The following is an 18,460-nucleotide window of genomic DNA, read 5'->3' as shown; positions in this document are numbered from 1 at the left end:
GAGAAAAGAGAAGATAGATATTCACCACTAACAAAACTTTTATTAAAATTCAAATTGTACAACAAAAAACATTATTTGTGACGCAATATAAATAGCAACTTTGATATTCGAACTACGGGGAAGTGGATGGGGCTTCTCGATGATGAGAATTAGATACAAGTTGACAAATACAACAGCAAAAACTAGGTTAAAAAATGTTTGAAAATAAATCAGGTCATGAATTTTCAGGCTATTTGCTGTAAATCTACATCATTGAGTAACTTTATTCAATCAACACTCAGGCAGAGGCTAATGAGACCTCTAAGTTCTTTACGACCACATAAAGAACATAAAACAGGCAAAAACAGCAAATTGAAAAACAATTAGAAAGAAAAATTTCGAAGCCATTAAAAAATAAAATATTAATTAAAAACTTTTAATTAATTTAATACTTTCAAATAATTTTTCAACAAAAATAGAATTTTGTAACATTTTGACTTCAAAAAACAACAAACAAGAACAAATATATTGAAACCACGATTTTTTTGAGAAGATCCGAAGTATCAAAGCCATTAAACCCAATAGTTTTCAACGGACAAAAGAAACAATAAATTCGAATAAATTACGCCTCCATGAAAAGACAATAAATTCTCTCATTCCTAAATCAAAAATAATTCATCACAATAAGTCTTAAGACTATGAAAAACAACAAATGCAGGCAAAAACCAAAAAAACCAGAAAAAAAGTGAAAAGAAAATGTCGAAGCCAATAAAACCTGCAAACTTGATATATGGTATATGGCAAGTCTTCTCTATTCCAATGGGAACTGTCAATGATAATATAATTTCAAAAGAATCCAAAATTATAAAAAAAACCAAAAATTGAAAAAAATTGTGAAAGGTCGTGCCATCCAAGTCTTAAAGACAATAGTTAGATGGAAAAGCAGGTAATCAAATTAAGTTTGCAATAAAAAAGAAGAGGGTCGTGTCAATAGTGAGGATGACTTAGAGTTGAAAAAAATTAGTTTAATATTCTTTAATGTTCAAAATTTTTTTCAAGAAACTTTGTTTGAAGTTTCAACAGCCATTAATTTCAATTGCTTTCAACGGAAGTCAAGAAATATGCTAAGTTATGCCTCAATTCTCATTGGGAATTTTATTTCATCAAGGCGACATCGCAAAAAGTCCTATGACTATGGAAACAACAACAAATACGGTCAAAAACTTAGTAAAAAAGTACGAGAAGAAAATGTCGAAGCCATTTAAACTATGAGTCTTCTCAGGAAACTTTCTTTATGATCCAATGAACGGCTTCTCTTAGCCAATGTTAACTATCAATATTAGGATTTTGTGATAAGATTTCGAAAGGAAACAAATTTACGAACATAGCCAAAACTTTTTAAAAAAACTTCGAAAGATTGTGGCATTGAATTCATGGAGCCAAAATTAGAATAAAAAACATTTAACCGCAAAATTGTGGCTGTAGTAAAACGGAAGGGGGTTTGTCTTTACTGAGACTGACCTACCGTTCACAAAAATAAATTTATCGACTATTGTTCAAAATTTTTTTCATTTTTTTTTCTAATTCTTAACAGCAATTAGCTTTCCCCTCAAAGCACAATGTAGGTTCACTTAATTTTCATCAGTTAGTTTTTTGAACTCTTAGTGACTGAGTTTAAGCCATAGGACTCCGAAACTTTAGTAAGATGTCGAAAGGTAGATCAATACTTCCTTAAATTTTTTCCTTAAAAAATAATTTTTTTAGACTTATTCGACATTAACTGTTCTTTTAGACGCCTATTGCTTTTTCAGTCAACGAGTCTATGCCATAGGAATCTAAAAATTTAGTAAACTTTCCAAAGTAAATCAAAATTTCATTAAAAAATTTTCTTTCGAAAAATTTTTTTTTAAGTCCTAACAGCCATTAGCTGTCCCCTCAAATTACTAAATTGGTTCGCTTAAGGCTCTTTAGGAAACCTATTGCAATTCTACCCCACGAAATTTTGTCATAAGGCTACAAAATCTTATTAAAATCTCAAAAAATCAAAATTTTAAAAAAAAATTACCAAAACTCAGAATCGGAGCCGTAAAAAAATGGTCGATTCTTAAAAACAAATTTTTTTATTTGGCATTATTTGACTGTAAATGAGGTTTGCCATGAACCCCACCTGAGTTTTAAAAGTGACTAATCTCCAAGTGATTTGAAAAAAAACAATAAAAAAACATGAAATGGTTTTTATAAAAACAGCTCTCAAATAAAAATCGATTTTTTTATAGTTAACGTCCCTATGAGACAAAAACTACCCTTTTTGTGGCCTTTCGTCTGTAAGACTCACAATAATGTTGCATTTTTAGCAGAAAATTTTATTTTTATTTGATATTTTTTTTAGAAAAATTCTTAATATGAACAAAAAAGTGAACAAAATCATGACAAATATCACGTGTTCACGCAAAATTTTAAACCCCGATAACTCCTCAAAAAACACGAAATTCAAAAAAATCTGTTTAATGCCGAACTCTACGCGGAACGAGCTTTTCAATGATATCACTCGCATACTTCTACGATGAACATATCGATCGGCCAAAATTGACTGAACAAAAAACCCATTTGAGTATATAGTCCCTCCCCCACAATTGGGGTCGGAACAATTATATTGAGGTAAGACGAAGTTTTTGGGTGCAGGGGTTCATGACACTCTAGCTCTAACTTGTGAAACCAGCACCGAAACATACTATCATCAGTTTAATATAATATACCAATATACATATAATTATGGCAAAATTGGTTTTTACGATGATTTTAGACTGATTATTATGTATTTCTTTCACACTATGTTCATTTAAAACTCATAACTTTTAAAAATTTTAAAATGAAGTTTGAAAATTTTAGTGACAGAGAAAATGCATACCTTCTTAAGTAAATTAATGATACATACCATAATTAGGTCTTAATAGAAAAATAAATTAAAGAGCTGATGAAAAACAAAGCAGTGAGCGAATGTTATGTTACATAATTAAAGATCGCGAAAAACTAAAGCATTTTTAGCTTTAGAGTTTTTAGCTGAAGAGTTTTTAGATAAGCTAGACCATTGTAAAAGAAACATTTATAAAATACTATGGTTGAGTACTGGGCTCTGAATGTTTCATGTTTTTGCAAAGAATTTTCAAGTTTTGCAAGAGATATAGAGATTTTGCCTGATTTCAGGAGATGACTTATCGAGAGTATTAAGTTTCGATTAACTGGGAATAGATATTCTCTCGTAATATGCCGTACAAACCATTATTAGTGCACATCAAGGACAAACGCTTGAAGTTTGTTCAACGAGTAAGGAATAAAATTCAAATTATGTCAATTTTTCACTATAGATTCTGAGAAAAAATAATTGCTGTATACGGAGGGAGCGGCCGGGGGGGGGGGGGGTGAAGTGAAGATGTCTACTACCAGGACAGCGCACGAAATTTTGGTAACAATTAAATACACGACTGGAAGATTTGAACTCCGATTGTACTTTCGAGGATTTCACGACTTTTTCCTCTGGTTTGATATTTTCAACTTGATCGAAGCTGTTGCAATAATTGAAGGAGAGCATAGTCAGCTAAATGTGGAGTATTTACACATGAGTATGGGAGAGGAGAGGAATGAACTGGACTTGAATCTGAAAATTCATGGATCGTCCGGTGAGTTTGTTCAAATCTTGACAATTATTCAGTCCGACCCCCCCCCCCCCACGCGACATGCTGTATATGATTGCAAATTACAAACTATATCTTACTATGAAATGGCATACACTGTTAAAAACAGCAGAGGCAAACTGATTGGTTAGAAATATAAGAACACTTTGGGGGGAGGGGTTGGAGGAAGGATCATGTTTGAATGAAAAATGCGCAGTGATGGACAAAATGCATTACGCTGCGAAACGTACAGTTAATTGAGTATATTTATTCAAAAAACTTGAGTAGACAATAGTGACACTAAGAAAAAATAGTTCAACTTTGCCTCGAAATTAAAGCATTTGTCACTATTCTCCAAAAAAGGTGACTAATTACAATATAATGTTTCAGTTTCGTTTCATGTTGATTTCGTTGCTAAGAGAATGAAGAGTTGGGAACTAGAAGTTGTGTAGTTCGGTCGTGATCATTCGTTCGGTTGTGATAGTTTCATATCAAGTCCCACAGGCCGCTAAGTCTTGGCCATGGACCACGAGGCATGACCAAACGCGCTAAAGGCGCAGCTCTTTAATTGTGAAGTGGGGGTTTATTTCTTATCTAAAATGAAATGGTGGTTTTTTCCGTGGGCTTTTATTCCGCAACCGGATTTTTTCGCAACTCTTTGTGAAGTATTACAGTTCAACACTTTAGTGACTGCCCGTTGTACCCTCTCATTGGATGACAAACTTTACATTAAGAGAATGACAATTGCCTGAAGTTGGGCGGGCAAAACAAGTTCTGAGCAGCAGATATATGACATTTTACAAAGAGACAAACTTGATATTTATCAATAACAATATTTTTTATCAAAAAGATGGAAAGTCAATTTTGTAAAACTTAAAGGCCAGTAAAAATAATACAGAACGCATTTGATAGTGCACGCTTGTCTGAGGACTTTTTCTCTTAAATTGTTAGATATTGGTTACAATTTGGCCAAATTATATCATACGATTGGATACTTTGTAATTGGGTCATATCAAAATAACCGATAACGAATGCTCAATTTCGATTAAGTTCGTCGAAATTTCAAAGTTCCTCTCTGTCAATCCAGATTTTCTAAATTTTAGAACATTGGCATCTAATGTTCAAAAAAGAAGCAAAAAGGATGTTACCAATGTTTTAATAAATCGAAGAAATTAAAGAGATTATATTGAGATAAATTAGAAGGCTTAAAAATCGCTTTTTAACGGGAAAATGTAACAAGGAAATGCTAATCCAAATTAGAGTTGTTTGTTCTTTCTCAGAAGCGGGCGCATATCTTTCAGATTGGTAAAATCTGTTTTCTTGTTGTACTTTTAAACATTTGAGGGCAGAGAAATTGAAGTTATTGGAATTTTTCTTTACCATTGTTTTTCTTTTACCTTTGCTGTTTGTTTTACGATAATGTAGTATATAGAAAAGGAGTATAATTCTTTAAATCATTTATAGAACTTCTGAGCAATAAAAGATTAAGGTAAAAAGAAGTAAATTTCACTGGAATTATGATTTAAAACTTGAAAAAACTACATTTATCTATGTTCACTCGTAAAATGATATTTAAATTCCCAGCAATAATTTTCCAAAAGATTAAACTCAAATTTCATATATTTTTTTTCTGCGTTATGAGCCTTCCACAATTCTGATTTGTTATTCTCAAGATATCGGAAATCTTACCAAAATGCCTATTGCTTTCGTAGTTTGCGTTAACCAACTAGTGCGCATATTGGCCTGAAAAAATACATAAGAATATTTTTTCAAGTTAACCTATGCAATAATATTTGCTCAAAATTTGCAAAAAGCAAAATTAAGGAAAATCTGATTTAAAAACTTTTCTCGCATCTAATAGGATTGCTGCACAGATGTCAATTAATATCAATCCAAGTAACGACGCCGGACATGTTGAAAATGTATGTTCACACAATTTCCTCTTCTTTTTTATTCTTTGGGGAGCCTGTCAGATTATTGTAAATTTACAATAACGGCTGCTTTCATTTCGAGGTAGATGGTTCGAGCTGTAAGATTTTGACGGATCCTAAATATCTCTCATCTAGATATAACTGTGAGTTTAAATTTCTTGAAAGATGCTATAATTTGGAGTTTTATTTTTCTGTTTTTCTTTGGTTTGCAATACGGAACGTCTGCATGTCCGAATTGGCGATAATCCTGCTCGAATTGAGGAGCCAAATCCAAGTTATAGCATACTATAGTAGAGAGCATTTCAAAATCTATTTCCCAAATATTTTCCCTAGTCTTTGACATATTTTTAATTAATAATCACCAATACAGAGTAAATTTACTAGATTTTATGACTCGTGTCCACGACCATGTTTTAAGAATAGGGTCAGAAGCCTATGTAAAAACTTATGACAGTACGCGAATTTAATTTTACGTTGCTTCGAAATTGGATTTTTTTGACACATTTAATCACGATGCCTCTTTTTGGGCAAGCCTGGACAACAATAACAAGATTTCACCAGACTTATCGTATACCTGTTCTCACATAATAATACCATTTAATAACTGCGATAGATTTAATTCGACCAAAGTGCAAGAAGGTTTAATTGGTAATTAATTCCACAAATAACCCTTAGATTACAATTTGTGCATTATGAATACCATTAGCTGTTTTGCAACTGCTCATATAACGGTTCTTAAGATTAAATAACTCTTTGAATTGCGTGTCAACTAATTACAAATAAAAACCAAACGATAAACTATATATTAGGTTCATTTGCAGTTGGAATACTTCAGAACTTTTTATCTTGGCCTGTTCTTGGTGAAAAAATTTTGTTATTTGGGACTGTTTTGTCTTAAAAAAAACTTTGTCTAGGCTGTTTTCTCCGACACGCGGAAAAAATATTCTTTTCTGAAGGATGTCCGAATTTGGCACCGTCTTCCACGATAGCTGTTATCAAGAAATCAATGAGAAAAAATGAAAGAAAACTTAATATGCATATAATTTAATAAAATGCTTTCGCATTTTCATCCTGATTTTAGACCCGTAATTAACAAAAGAACTAATAAATCCAAGTGGTGGTGGTGGAGGTGGTGGGGGGACATTGAATTAAATTACACTGTCGAGGACCCTAGTTAGAGTCGAGCTAGTTCTTTTCATAAGTACAGCCAGATTCTTTTAAGGAACAAAAATTAGTCCAACTAAAAAATTCTGCCAACATCCGGTTTGGGTCTCGTGACCTTCTCCGACCTTACCAATTGATCTACATGACCTTATCTCTGAGGGAAATTGAAAACAAGACATTGCTACGGTTGCGAGCATAATTTGAGGACTTTTTTAACTGTCTAGCCAAATTCAAGGACACGTATTATTTTTGTCTAGCCAAATTCGAAAACGGTTGTTAGTAGTTGATAAAACAAGGAAACCAACCACCAGTAAAATTTGACACTTTCTCCTAACGCTAATTGCGCATGTCAAATAGGGCCACATTTTGCTGCTTGTTGCTTTCCTTGTTTTATCCACTACTACATATTCACTCTAAGTCTAGCATTAAATTATGAAATGGCTTAATTCTAGAAAATAATAATAAGCTCCTTTGCTGTCTCACTTAGTATCGACTAAATTATGCTTGTAACAACCAGTAGCTTGTAACAACCAGTAGCTTGTAACAACCACTAGCATGGTAACAACCAGTAGCTCATAACAATCAGTACCTTGTAACAACCAGTAGCACGGTAACAATCAGTAGCTTGTAACAACCAGTAGCTTGTAACTCCAGTAACTAATCTTCATTCTGATTGACTGGTCAGTAACGCGTAACAGGTTACTTCATAAAGAATGTTCTAGAATAATTCTCCATGTGGGGACCTTTATTCCCTACGGCACTTTTTGGCCATTCACCATGGCTTTCGCTTGGCTACACAAAAGAGCTATCTTTTGAACAATAATATTTATTAAACAAGCGTAATTAAGGCATACGAACTAAATAGCAAAACTTGGACATAAAACATATGGATTTTTAACATAAACTCAAGAACTAAGAAAGGTATCAAATTCGAACTTTGTGAATGGATAACTATTAGTTGGATACACACTCTGTATGAAAATGAGGTTGTACGCCAATGAGGTGGAGTGGGGCTACGTTTTTTAATTCTATAACCAATCTTAATACGTGGGGGAATTTTTCAAATTTAAATAGCTCCAAAACTGTTGATTCAAAATTGAGCAAACTGGCAGTGACTACCACAGACCTATATTATAAGACATGCAAGAGGAAGGAACTGAATCGGACGGAAAATTTTTCGAGATAATGAGATTTAAATTTCAGTTTGCAACAAAATTTAGTAACCAATGTTATCTTCTCTATCAATAAATCTTCAAATATAAGTTCTAGGACTCTGGTATTATGGTCATTGACGTAAATGCCGGAATGGTAAACTCCAATATCCCCCTTTGAATATTCGCCAGATTCGTGGAGAAAAACTAAAGCTGTTTTAAGCGTTTCTCATAAATTTCTTTCAGTTAAATTTTTGTGCATGATTTGCAACACATTTGAGTTCTAGTCTAACTAATTCACATTTGAGTTATAGTCTGACTTGATGTACTATTAGTGGTTGCTAAATGTGAAAGAAAGCTAATTTTACATATTTTTTTCATTTTAAAAAATTAATTTTTTTCCAAAAAACAAACAATTTATAAAATTTAAAAGTAAGAGTGAAATCCCTCTTTTAAGAGCGAATCACTCTTTAAGAGCGAAATCGCCCCTATCGGAGTGATGCCCCTGTACAAAATCACTATTTATGGCGCTTAAAGTTTGAAATCCCTCTTTTTTAATTAATGTTTAAAATTATCTAAATTTTTTAATAAAAATTCATTTTCTTAAACTTTTCTATTTTTTTTATTTTAAATTATCTATACTCTTCAATAAATTGATATTCTATTTTACTTTTTCTATTTTTATTCCATTATTAATAAGAAATGATGCAAAATTATAATATTTACACGAACAACTTTCCCCCGTTTGGGTAACAGCTCATCGAGGATTTAAATTTCTACCTAATCCTCTGGGTAATTTTACATCTGGATGTTGTTTCTGTACATGAGCTCTTTTTCCGTCATATCTCAAAACAGAATAACAATATAGACAATTAACTTTAGCTAAAGTACAATCTCTACATGTATACTTATTTTCATCAAAATCAGTTAGCGGTTTTACAGAATTACATTTAGTACAATTTCTAGTTAAGACTTTGGTGTTAAAGTTAGAGTTAGAGTTAGAGTTAGAGTTAGAGTTAATGCTAGAGTTAGAGCTAATGCTAGAGTTAGAGTTAGAGTTAGAGTTAGAGCTAGAGTTAGAGTTAGAGTTAGAGCTAGAGTTAGAGTTAGAGTTAGAGTTAATACTAGAGCTAGAGTTATATCCAGATTCATCTTTAAAAGAACAATCAGTTTTCATCGGCGAAGCAAGTTCCTTGATACAAATACCACATAATATTTTATCACCGCATGCACATTTACTAATGATATCTTCATGATATATTGAATAATGAAAAACTAAATTAAAAGGGAGTTCACATTTATGACTACACTCTAAACATTTTATAACCATTTATAATTGGCCAAATTTCAATTACACCCAACATATTTAGCCAAGATTTCAATTACATCTTTAGTATTATCCTTAGACGCGACACACTATTGTGTGTCGCGTATTATCCTTAGACGCGACACACAATATTTCTTCCCCGTCGTATTGAATGTATTAGTTTTATATCTTCTATCTAAAATCACTTCAAGGTCTAATTCCGTTTTATCTCTAACAAAATTTATAATTTCTTCTCTAAATTGTTCATTATTTCCATATAGTCTGCTTAAATACCTTCGTCTCTCTTTTTTAAAAATTTCAGTCTCTTTATTTATATATTCTCCTTGTAGCTGCTTTTCTCCCCCATATCCAAAGTTAACCAATGTACTTGCTCTATTTAATATATTACTTGCACTCGCCGCCACATGTCCCGCAGTTTTTACTGTTGTATCAGGACTCATATAATTATATATCAAAAAACATGTACTTATAATTCCTAAAATAGTTGATGATAACCTAAAACCATCTGTTTTAAAAATTTCTTGTGTTAAAACATCATTCTGTATTTTAATACCTTTTAATGTAAGAAGTTTATTAAAATAGAACTGATAAATATCATGATTAATAGTATTTCTATCTGTAGCATTTATCATGAGTGGTTTCATATATGCTATAAGTTTGTTTTTATCTTCACTTTCTAATTTATCTTTTAAACTAAGAGCTTTTAAATCAAGGAAACCAACTCTCGAGTCATATATCATAGTTCAATTCTTATCAATAATAATAAAAATATTCTCTTTCCTATTATATTTAATTATACCATAACGAAGTTCATCTGACATTCCATCTGTACAATTATAATGGTTACTATTAATTTCACTAATTATTTTATTGAAGTTGTGTTCACATTTATATATTTCATTAAAACTTTTAAATAGATCAGCTCCATTATAAGTTGTTAAATAAATAGTATCACAACTCATTCTTGCTGTATTAATTATTTGAGCTGGTTTATGACACATAACAATCATTTGAATATTATAATGGCTTCCTTTTGTGAAATAATACGCTATATCCTTATTTAACTTATCACTCATATCATCAAGAAGAATTACACTATATTTGAATTTAGACTTATTTTTTGATGTGATCATTTTTGTATCGCATATATTAAATCCAACATAAAACTCACCAGTATCAGGATATATCCAATCGCTATCATATTTACATACTATGATTATATTTTTAGCTTGCTGTTGGCTTTGGTTTTGGTCTTTGTTTTGGTTTTGATCGGTGTAACCGCTTGGTTTACTACAGACGGATTCTGTTCGCGGATCGTAACCACTTTGTGGATCCAAGTATAACTTTAAGTATAGTCTAATAAAATAAGTTTTGCCTGTACAGGTCCCACCATAAACAAGAGTATGGAATGGTGACTTTTCATATTCAAATCTAACTAGACTCCTATTCATAAAACCACCTAAGCTGTCTTCTAGTTTTGTATATTTACTTGTTATTGAATCATATATTATATAACAAGTTCTAGTTAAGAAAATAAAAGTTATAACTGCGCTACCCGCCTCTATTTTTATACCTATTAAAAATGCTTATCCTAACTTTTGAGTAATTCAATAATAAATTGAATATTGATAATAATGCTATGAGTGATATCAGAATAAAAGATATAGGAAAAGATATAAGTCTAACACCAATTGAAATTGTAATGAGAGATCAAACTCCAGATAACACAAGTGAACCTAATGTCAACATTATGTTCAATCTACATCCAACTGATGGTACACATTGGGTTTTAGTTATAAGAAGAGAGGGTGGTCCAGTGTATTACTTTGATAGAGACCCCACCAATATTTTTAGAAGAATATGTTGATCTAGGCTCTAATGAGAGAATACAACAATATGATGAATCTTAATGTGGGGCTTATTGTTTATATATGATCTGTCTTAGAATTAACAATGCTTTGAATAATCTAGTTAATCAATGTAAATTTCCAGGAATATATAATGAGTGTTTTTGTTTAAGTAGTAAGGATCTACGAAGTAGCTTTGCTAATATTGATAATAATAATGTTAATGTTAATGATAATGATAATGATAATGTTAATGATAATGATAATGATAATGATAATGATCTACGAAATAGCTTTACTAATAATGATAAAGATAATGATAATGATGATAAAGACAATTATATATATATATATATATATATATATATATAAATATATATATATATATATATATATATATATATATATTTATATATATATATCTATTGGATGAAAAACATCAAAAGGGTAAACCTAACAATAATACCCCTACTAGTGATATCTCTGTTAATATAAATGATGATCTACAATCATGGCTAAATGATGATGATAGAATTACTGAAGCTGAATTCCCAGATAACTTTAGATGTACAATATCTGGTCCTAGTGAATGCGGCAAGACATTTTTATTAAAAAAACTAATTCTGGCTAAAATATACTTTGATAAGCTATATATCATTGGTCCTATTGGTGATCAATATGAAGGTGTAGAGAGTTATAATCGACGAAATCGCAACTCTGTTGGCGATAAAGCAGGTGTTGTGTTTGTTAAAGATATAAAAGACTTACCCTCTCCCAATCAACTACCAAAAGACTTAAAGAAACTAATGATATTCGATGATGTTAAAGCCAAAGAACCAGTTATTAATGAATACTTTTGTAGAGGTAGACATAGTAATTGCAATATGATATATCTTAATCAAAATCTCTTCACAATAGATAGACAGAGTGTTAGAAAGAATAGTAATCTATTTATTTTATTTGAACAAAGAGGTAAAGTCCTCATATCTATATATCAAGATTTCTTTAATAATGTTTAACTTAGTTATAATGATTTTGCTATTATATGTAATAAGGTATGGAAAGAGCCTTATAATTACATTGTCATTGATATAACTAAATACAAAAATATTAATGGTAAACTAAGAATTGATTAAGATCGGAGAGTTTTGTAGTATAATTTAAGTTTAAGTTTATATCCAGACCAGATCAACCAAGTTGCCGACTATGTCAGATGTAAAGTAAAACTCAATACATCACCATTAAAGTCTATAGTTCTTCCATGCTCATCTTTAATATGAAACTCTATATTTTCTATTCTATCTTTAGCTACATTTTGATACAAGATATTAGTTGGTATAATATTTATCAAGTAACCTGGTGGTTCTGTTAGGGTAAAAGTATATAGTATGTCTGTGCTTTTCCCATTATCTTTAACACCAGATATCACATTACAATTAATGTTAATAGTACTAAAACCCGTAATATCAACTGAGATATATATTTACCTTGTTCATACACTATTTTTCTAAAGCCCAGTAATGGGGCTATCGAATTTTCTATGTCAAAGTTAATTGCACCCTGTTTTGCTTCCATTAAAATTTTCATTGTAATCTTATCAGAATCTATTATAACGTTACCATTAGTTTTATTAATTCTGCTATTTCGAATAATTCATATGCTCCTGGTATAATAGCTAAAATACGGGTATCTAACCATGTTTCACCCTTGATATCATATATGAATAGCTTGTTCCTTCTATTCACATTCAACACCGAATTAAAAACCGATAATCCAATTAAACCTAATTTTGATGATTTAAGTATAGGTTCACTAAAGTTAAATTTTTCTGTTGGCTTTATCATTCTAAAGCTATGTGTATGCTCTTCTTTAGTTTTACTTAGAGTTTCATATATTTTTCGTAGTTCATATAAGATTAGCGAAGTTGTATTTCCCGTGATTAAACTGTCAGTCATTTTTTTATAATCAAATATTAGATTATATTTATGGTGAAACATGGGCGAAGCCCATAGTTATAATTATAGCTTTGGTTTTATTTAAATATTAGATTATATTTATGGTTATAATTATAGCTTTGGTAATCCGCGAAGCGGTTACACCGATAGTTATAATTATAGCTTTGGTTTTAGTCATAATTATAATTATAGTCTTAGTTATAAATGAAAGTTTAATTTTTATCTAATAAAAATGGATTTTAATTTGATTACAACTTATGGTTATAATAATGATATAAACAAAAGTAAGATTATAAAGTATAAACCAAATAATCTAGCAACAATGAATACGGTTAATACCAATATTAATATCATTCGCAATAGAGAAGAGAATCATGTAAATTTGCGTGATTCGTATCTAGAGATAGAGTTTGTTGTATTAGATGATGCTGGTGGTGTATTTGTAATGATGCTAATATCAAATTAGTTAATTATGGTTTGATTGCATTATTTGGTTCAGTTAGGCTTGAAACTAGTGATGGTAGGACCATTGAATATGTATATCATTGTCATCCTAATCTATTGATGTATAAGTTTTTAACTAATACCGATGATGAATATGAGAGTGGTTTTGTTAAAAATCAAGGCAATAGAGATAGTCAACTTAAAGATGACCATATTGCCGCAGAACGAGGTCTTAAGTATATGATGATTAAGATGAGTGATCTATTTGGTTTCGTAAATGATTTAGGAAAGATTGTATATGGTTTAGGATTTAAACTAATGTTAAAAAGAAATAATAATGATAGAGTTCTATTTAGAGTTAATGCTGGTGCTGGTGCTGTTGCTAATGATGCTAATATAGAAATTAGAGAAATATCATGGTGTGTGACTAGTATTGATCCTAGTAATGGCAATAGAATTATTGTGCAAAAGAGTTTAAGTAAAAAGAATAATGTAGAATTTATTTATTATGAAAGAAAGACATTTTATAAGAATGTACCCAATGCTCTTAACTTCCTGCTTGACTTAGTGTGAATAATGGTGGAAATAAGATGGTTCATATATTATCATAATTATAATTATAACTAGGGCCCTAGTCATTATTTTAGATATATCTCTAGCTATAATAATCTGCGAAGCAGTTCTTGATAATTATAATTATAACTGTTTCTTACTTGTCTTAACAAAACCCCTAGCATAAATAACATCATGTTTTTTTTGTTCTCTAGAGATAAGCCTCCAGCTTCAAGCTTAATCCTAGCCATGGGCCTAACCTTAGGCTTAGGCTTAGGTTTAAAAACAACAAAGGGATTATAATTTTTAACTTCCATTTTTTTATATATAGAAATGAGTCTTTTAAATAAGTTCAAAACTAATTCATATTGTGTTAGTGGCAGACATTATAGTGGTACTATTAATGTAAGAGGGCTTGTCTAAGCTAAAGGAACTAAGATGTTAAGGGGTAATTATGTTAAGTGTAGAAGGAATAACTCAATGACAGTATCTGATGCGACAATAGAAGCTGAGGGATTGAAAGATTTCTTTAAAAGTGTTGGTAAAGCTACGGTTAACTTTGGAAAGAAAGTTGCTAACAATCCATTAAGAGCATTAGAAATAGCAAGTAAAATAGGAAGTGCAGCTGCAAATAGAAACCCTAGAGCTGCTTTATCAGCCACACCTGATTTAATTAAATTTTTAACTACTGGTGAAGGTATAAAGGTAGTACAAAAAGGCAGAGGGTTATACTTAGGTACAGAGAAAAGATAATTTAGTTATGGCTAAGACTAAGACTATAGTTTCAGTTAAAACTTTACATCTATCTATCTGCGAAGCCAGTTCCTGGGTAAATATTAATACTAATGTTAATGTTACTAAAAACATTGTTATTACTAAGCACTAATAGCTTTAATCTAAAAAACACTTAACTTATTTTTCTTGTTCTTCTTATATTCTTCATATACCTTGACCAATTCATTATATTCATCTTTATCTAATTTATTATCATTCATTGATTTAGTATATACTTTATTAAACTTGTCGCTAAACTGTTTACCTAAAATATACATTTGTGAATACTTTATCATTTCATTTCTTATTTTAGTATTAATTGTTTTTGATAATGAACCACAAACAGTTGCTGTAGCAAAAGCTGTTGGTATAGAATAAGGTAATCCTATACCTGTTAATGCAACTGATGTTGTTGTTGCCGTTGTTGCTATTGATGATAATACTATTCCTGTTATCTCAGCAACGTTAAAATAATTTTTATATCTACTTAACTTCTTATTACAGTTATTAGTTTTAGTTTCATAATAGTTTCTAATATTTTTTATAATGTTAATATTGTTGCTCAATTTATTATTGGCTTGAATCTTTTCATTTATTAATCGTTCTGATACTGAAGACAGATCTGGATATAGTAATCTCTCACTCGGTGCTGTTGGGTTAGTCATAGTTTCGGTTATTTTATTTAGTAAAAATTCTTTCTATTTTTTTCATTATATCTTCTTGATAAAATCATAATGCATCTCTAGTCTTGATTTTTCTTTGTTGTCTACTAATGTACTTTTTAAAAGTATAGCATTTATATATTGTTCTATTCTCTTTTTATTCTTTAAAAGGGCTTCATCTATAAAAGAATTAGCTTTTTTATTAACTTCTTTAAATTCTTTTAGCCCAGTAGTAAACATTTCATCTAATTGTATGTTAGTGATATTCTGATTAAACTTATTATTATCAATCTTTCTTAATTCGGTTAAATAATTCGGTTAAATTTCTACTTAAAATATCCGTTTTTTTATTAGACGATAATTAGTTGTTGTCACAATACTCTTTATCAACAACATCTTTTTCATCTACGGGAGGGTGCACATTTTTAATTTCATAGATATCCTTCATGTCAATATTATCATTATCTTCTAGGAATAAACCACGAGCCTTACTTATTGTTAAGTTGTTCCCCGATGAGTCTTTGTATTGTTTACAGTAAGAAATGAATCTACCAAGTAGCTGACCGTAGGTCTGTCGGGGAGCTCGAAACTATGTTGATCCAGGGCTGCTGGCTTAGGCCGTAGGTCTAGCTGCGAAGCAGGTTCCCTGATATTTAATGATTCTAAAACTTTATTATTAGATTCAAAATCAAACTCGGTTTTTACTAATTTCCTGTTCGTAATGTTTACCTTCTATTATCTCTCCATACATATCTTCTATCTTATATGTTAATGGTTGTGTGTTCAGAACTTCAATAACTTTAAAAAGTTCTCTATTCCAATTAGAAGTGTATCCCTTAGAGAAGATATTTTGTTTATCTGCATTTCTAACATAATCACCAACTTTAAAATTTGGTGTTGCTTTGCTGGATTTAACATAGTATCTAACTTTATCAGGATTATTAGAAGCATCAACTGGTGTCATATTAATTGTTGAATCAGTGTTATTAATATATGTTACGACGGCATCATTTAGTATATTTACCCGATTACCATCAGCCATTGATGAACATTGGTTTATTAATTATGTGTAATAATGGTCTATTGAATCTCTCTATAAACAAAGCCTTTAAATCACTATAAGTAGAATATGGTTTCGTTTCATATTCTTTAAGTGAATATTTAAATGTTTTATTGTAAAACTCATTACCTCTATCTACCCATAACTTTTCTGGTTTTCGAACTTCGAAGCCGCCTTGTGGATTTTCTGATAGGATTGTTTTAAAACCATTAGTTATAGATAAACCAGATTTTTTCTTTAATGGAATAGCCCATGCATATTTTCTGAATACATCTATAACTGTTAAAATAAACTTTAATAATCATTTTATTTACTTAGAGATGACTTATCAATAAAATCAGCTGACCATCTTTATCCCAGTTTCATCTTTAAATAATGATATTATTCTTTCTCTTCTAAACTTTGTTATTTGTGGACTGAATACTTCTTTAGCTAGTAGCTGTTGTTGTTCGTGTTGTTTTCCGATCATTATTTATTTACCATAGTTAAAAACAGAATTATCTAGTTGCTCTTGATTAAAATTATTCAAAGATAATAGTTGCTCAGATATATCTAGCATTTCATCATATAATCCATCATGACCAGCTTTTGTTTCTATTATTAATAATTCTAGTCTTTCTACTAAATTATTTGGGTTAGGGTTGCTATTTAAACCCCTGCCAAATACATTATCTTTTACCCACATTATACGTTTTATTGTTCTATATCTAGCCTTTTTCTTATCCCCTTTTACTACATCATATCTAATATCCTTTAAAAACCTTTTAATTTTGTTTTCATCTTCCTCAATATCATCATATAATACATTTGATTTAGTAAGAAAGTCAGTAAATCCTTCTGAAAATTTATATATGTTATCCTTAACTAAAAATGCACACTGATCTAGGGTTATATCAACATCATTCATTTTATATCTTCTAGTAGGCAAATCTACAAGATTTAATTTTAATTGACGATTAGTTTGACCCCCATTTTATGAATATTTTTGGCTGTCTTTGTATCAACAAGAACTGGTGCTATATCTTGAGTTTCGTTTATGGTCCTCTTTAACGTTTCATTAATCTTGGAAGTGTTTTCACCGATCCGTGAAGCGGTTTCACCGATCTGGAAACCAGCTTGCAGGATCATCTTAGTTTGTATATCTAACTCTTGCTTTTGCCGTTCTATTGCTCTTATTGTTTGTTCACTTAATGCTAGATTGTGTTCATTGTTTGCATTTAGTGTTTTAGTTAAAGGATAAAATAACTCCTCTACTTCACCATAATACACTTGCTGTTTTAATTTATCTTCTAATCTATTTCTTCTGTTTTGTTTTCCCTAGATTATTTAGTTTTATAAGTGTTTCTATTTTAGTCTTTTTTCTATTTAATTATAATAAATCATTGTATAGTGTAAATGCAGCAAGGATTAACTTTCTATCATCATTAATGGTTAGCTCTTTAATATTATTTATAAATAGGTCTTTGTCTCCATCTAATGATCTACGAAGCAGTTTCACTGATGAATTCTTAATCGGGGAAGGGCCTTTGGCCTTGAATTGTGTAACAAGGCTTGCCCTTCCCCAACCTGCTCCACAGATTTTATTTACTAGATCTCTTTTGAATAGATATAGATTCTAATCCTGAGGAGAGCTTTTAAAGTTATTTACATAAAATCTTTTATCATCAGATGTGTTCAGACTAATCTTACTTGTTTTTGTTGTTGTCATGTTATCACCAAATTTTTGTATTCTACATTCATCTACAGTTCTCTCTATGTTATACATTAGTGCATTATAATACTCCTAATGTTTAGCATTTTTACAATTCTTTATTCCTTTCCCTTTAGTTTTATTTGTGTAGTCTTTGAAGCTATATGTCTTTGGTGTTAGTGCCACAAACTCTTCTATGACATTGCTTGCCATTTCATGTTTGAAATTACCAGGGACTTTATTATTTGTTTTG

The 18,460-nt window shown here is 30.5% G+C and overlaps 1 protein-coding gene across 1 annotated transcript in view; it reads left to right on the top strand.

Moving 5' to 3' along the window:
* LOC142348073 (uncharacterized) overlaps positions 1 to 18,460 on the top strand; it is a 67,249-nt gene that overhangs the window by 16,177 nt on the left and 32,612 nt on the right. The window contains exon 3 of the mRNA XM_075399239.1: positions 3,424 to 3,656. Coding sequence (XP_075255354.1) covers positions 3,424 to 3,656 — 233 coding nt within the window. The remainder of the gene's footprint in view (positions 1 to 3,423; positions 3,657 to 18,460) is intronic.

The sequence above is a fragment of the Convolutriloba macropyga genome, chromosome 10 (genome assembly GCF_964194025.1).
Source record: "Convolutriloba macropyga chromosome 10, txConMacr16.3, whole genome shotgun sequence".
Taxonomy (NCBI): domain Eukaryota; kingdom Metazoa; phylum Xenacoelomorpha; order Acoela; family Convolutidae; genus Convolutriloba; species Convolutriloba macropyga.
This window is presented reverse-complemented; position numbering and strand designations above follow the sequence as displayed.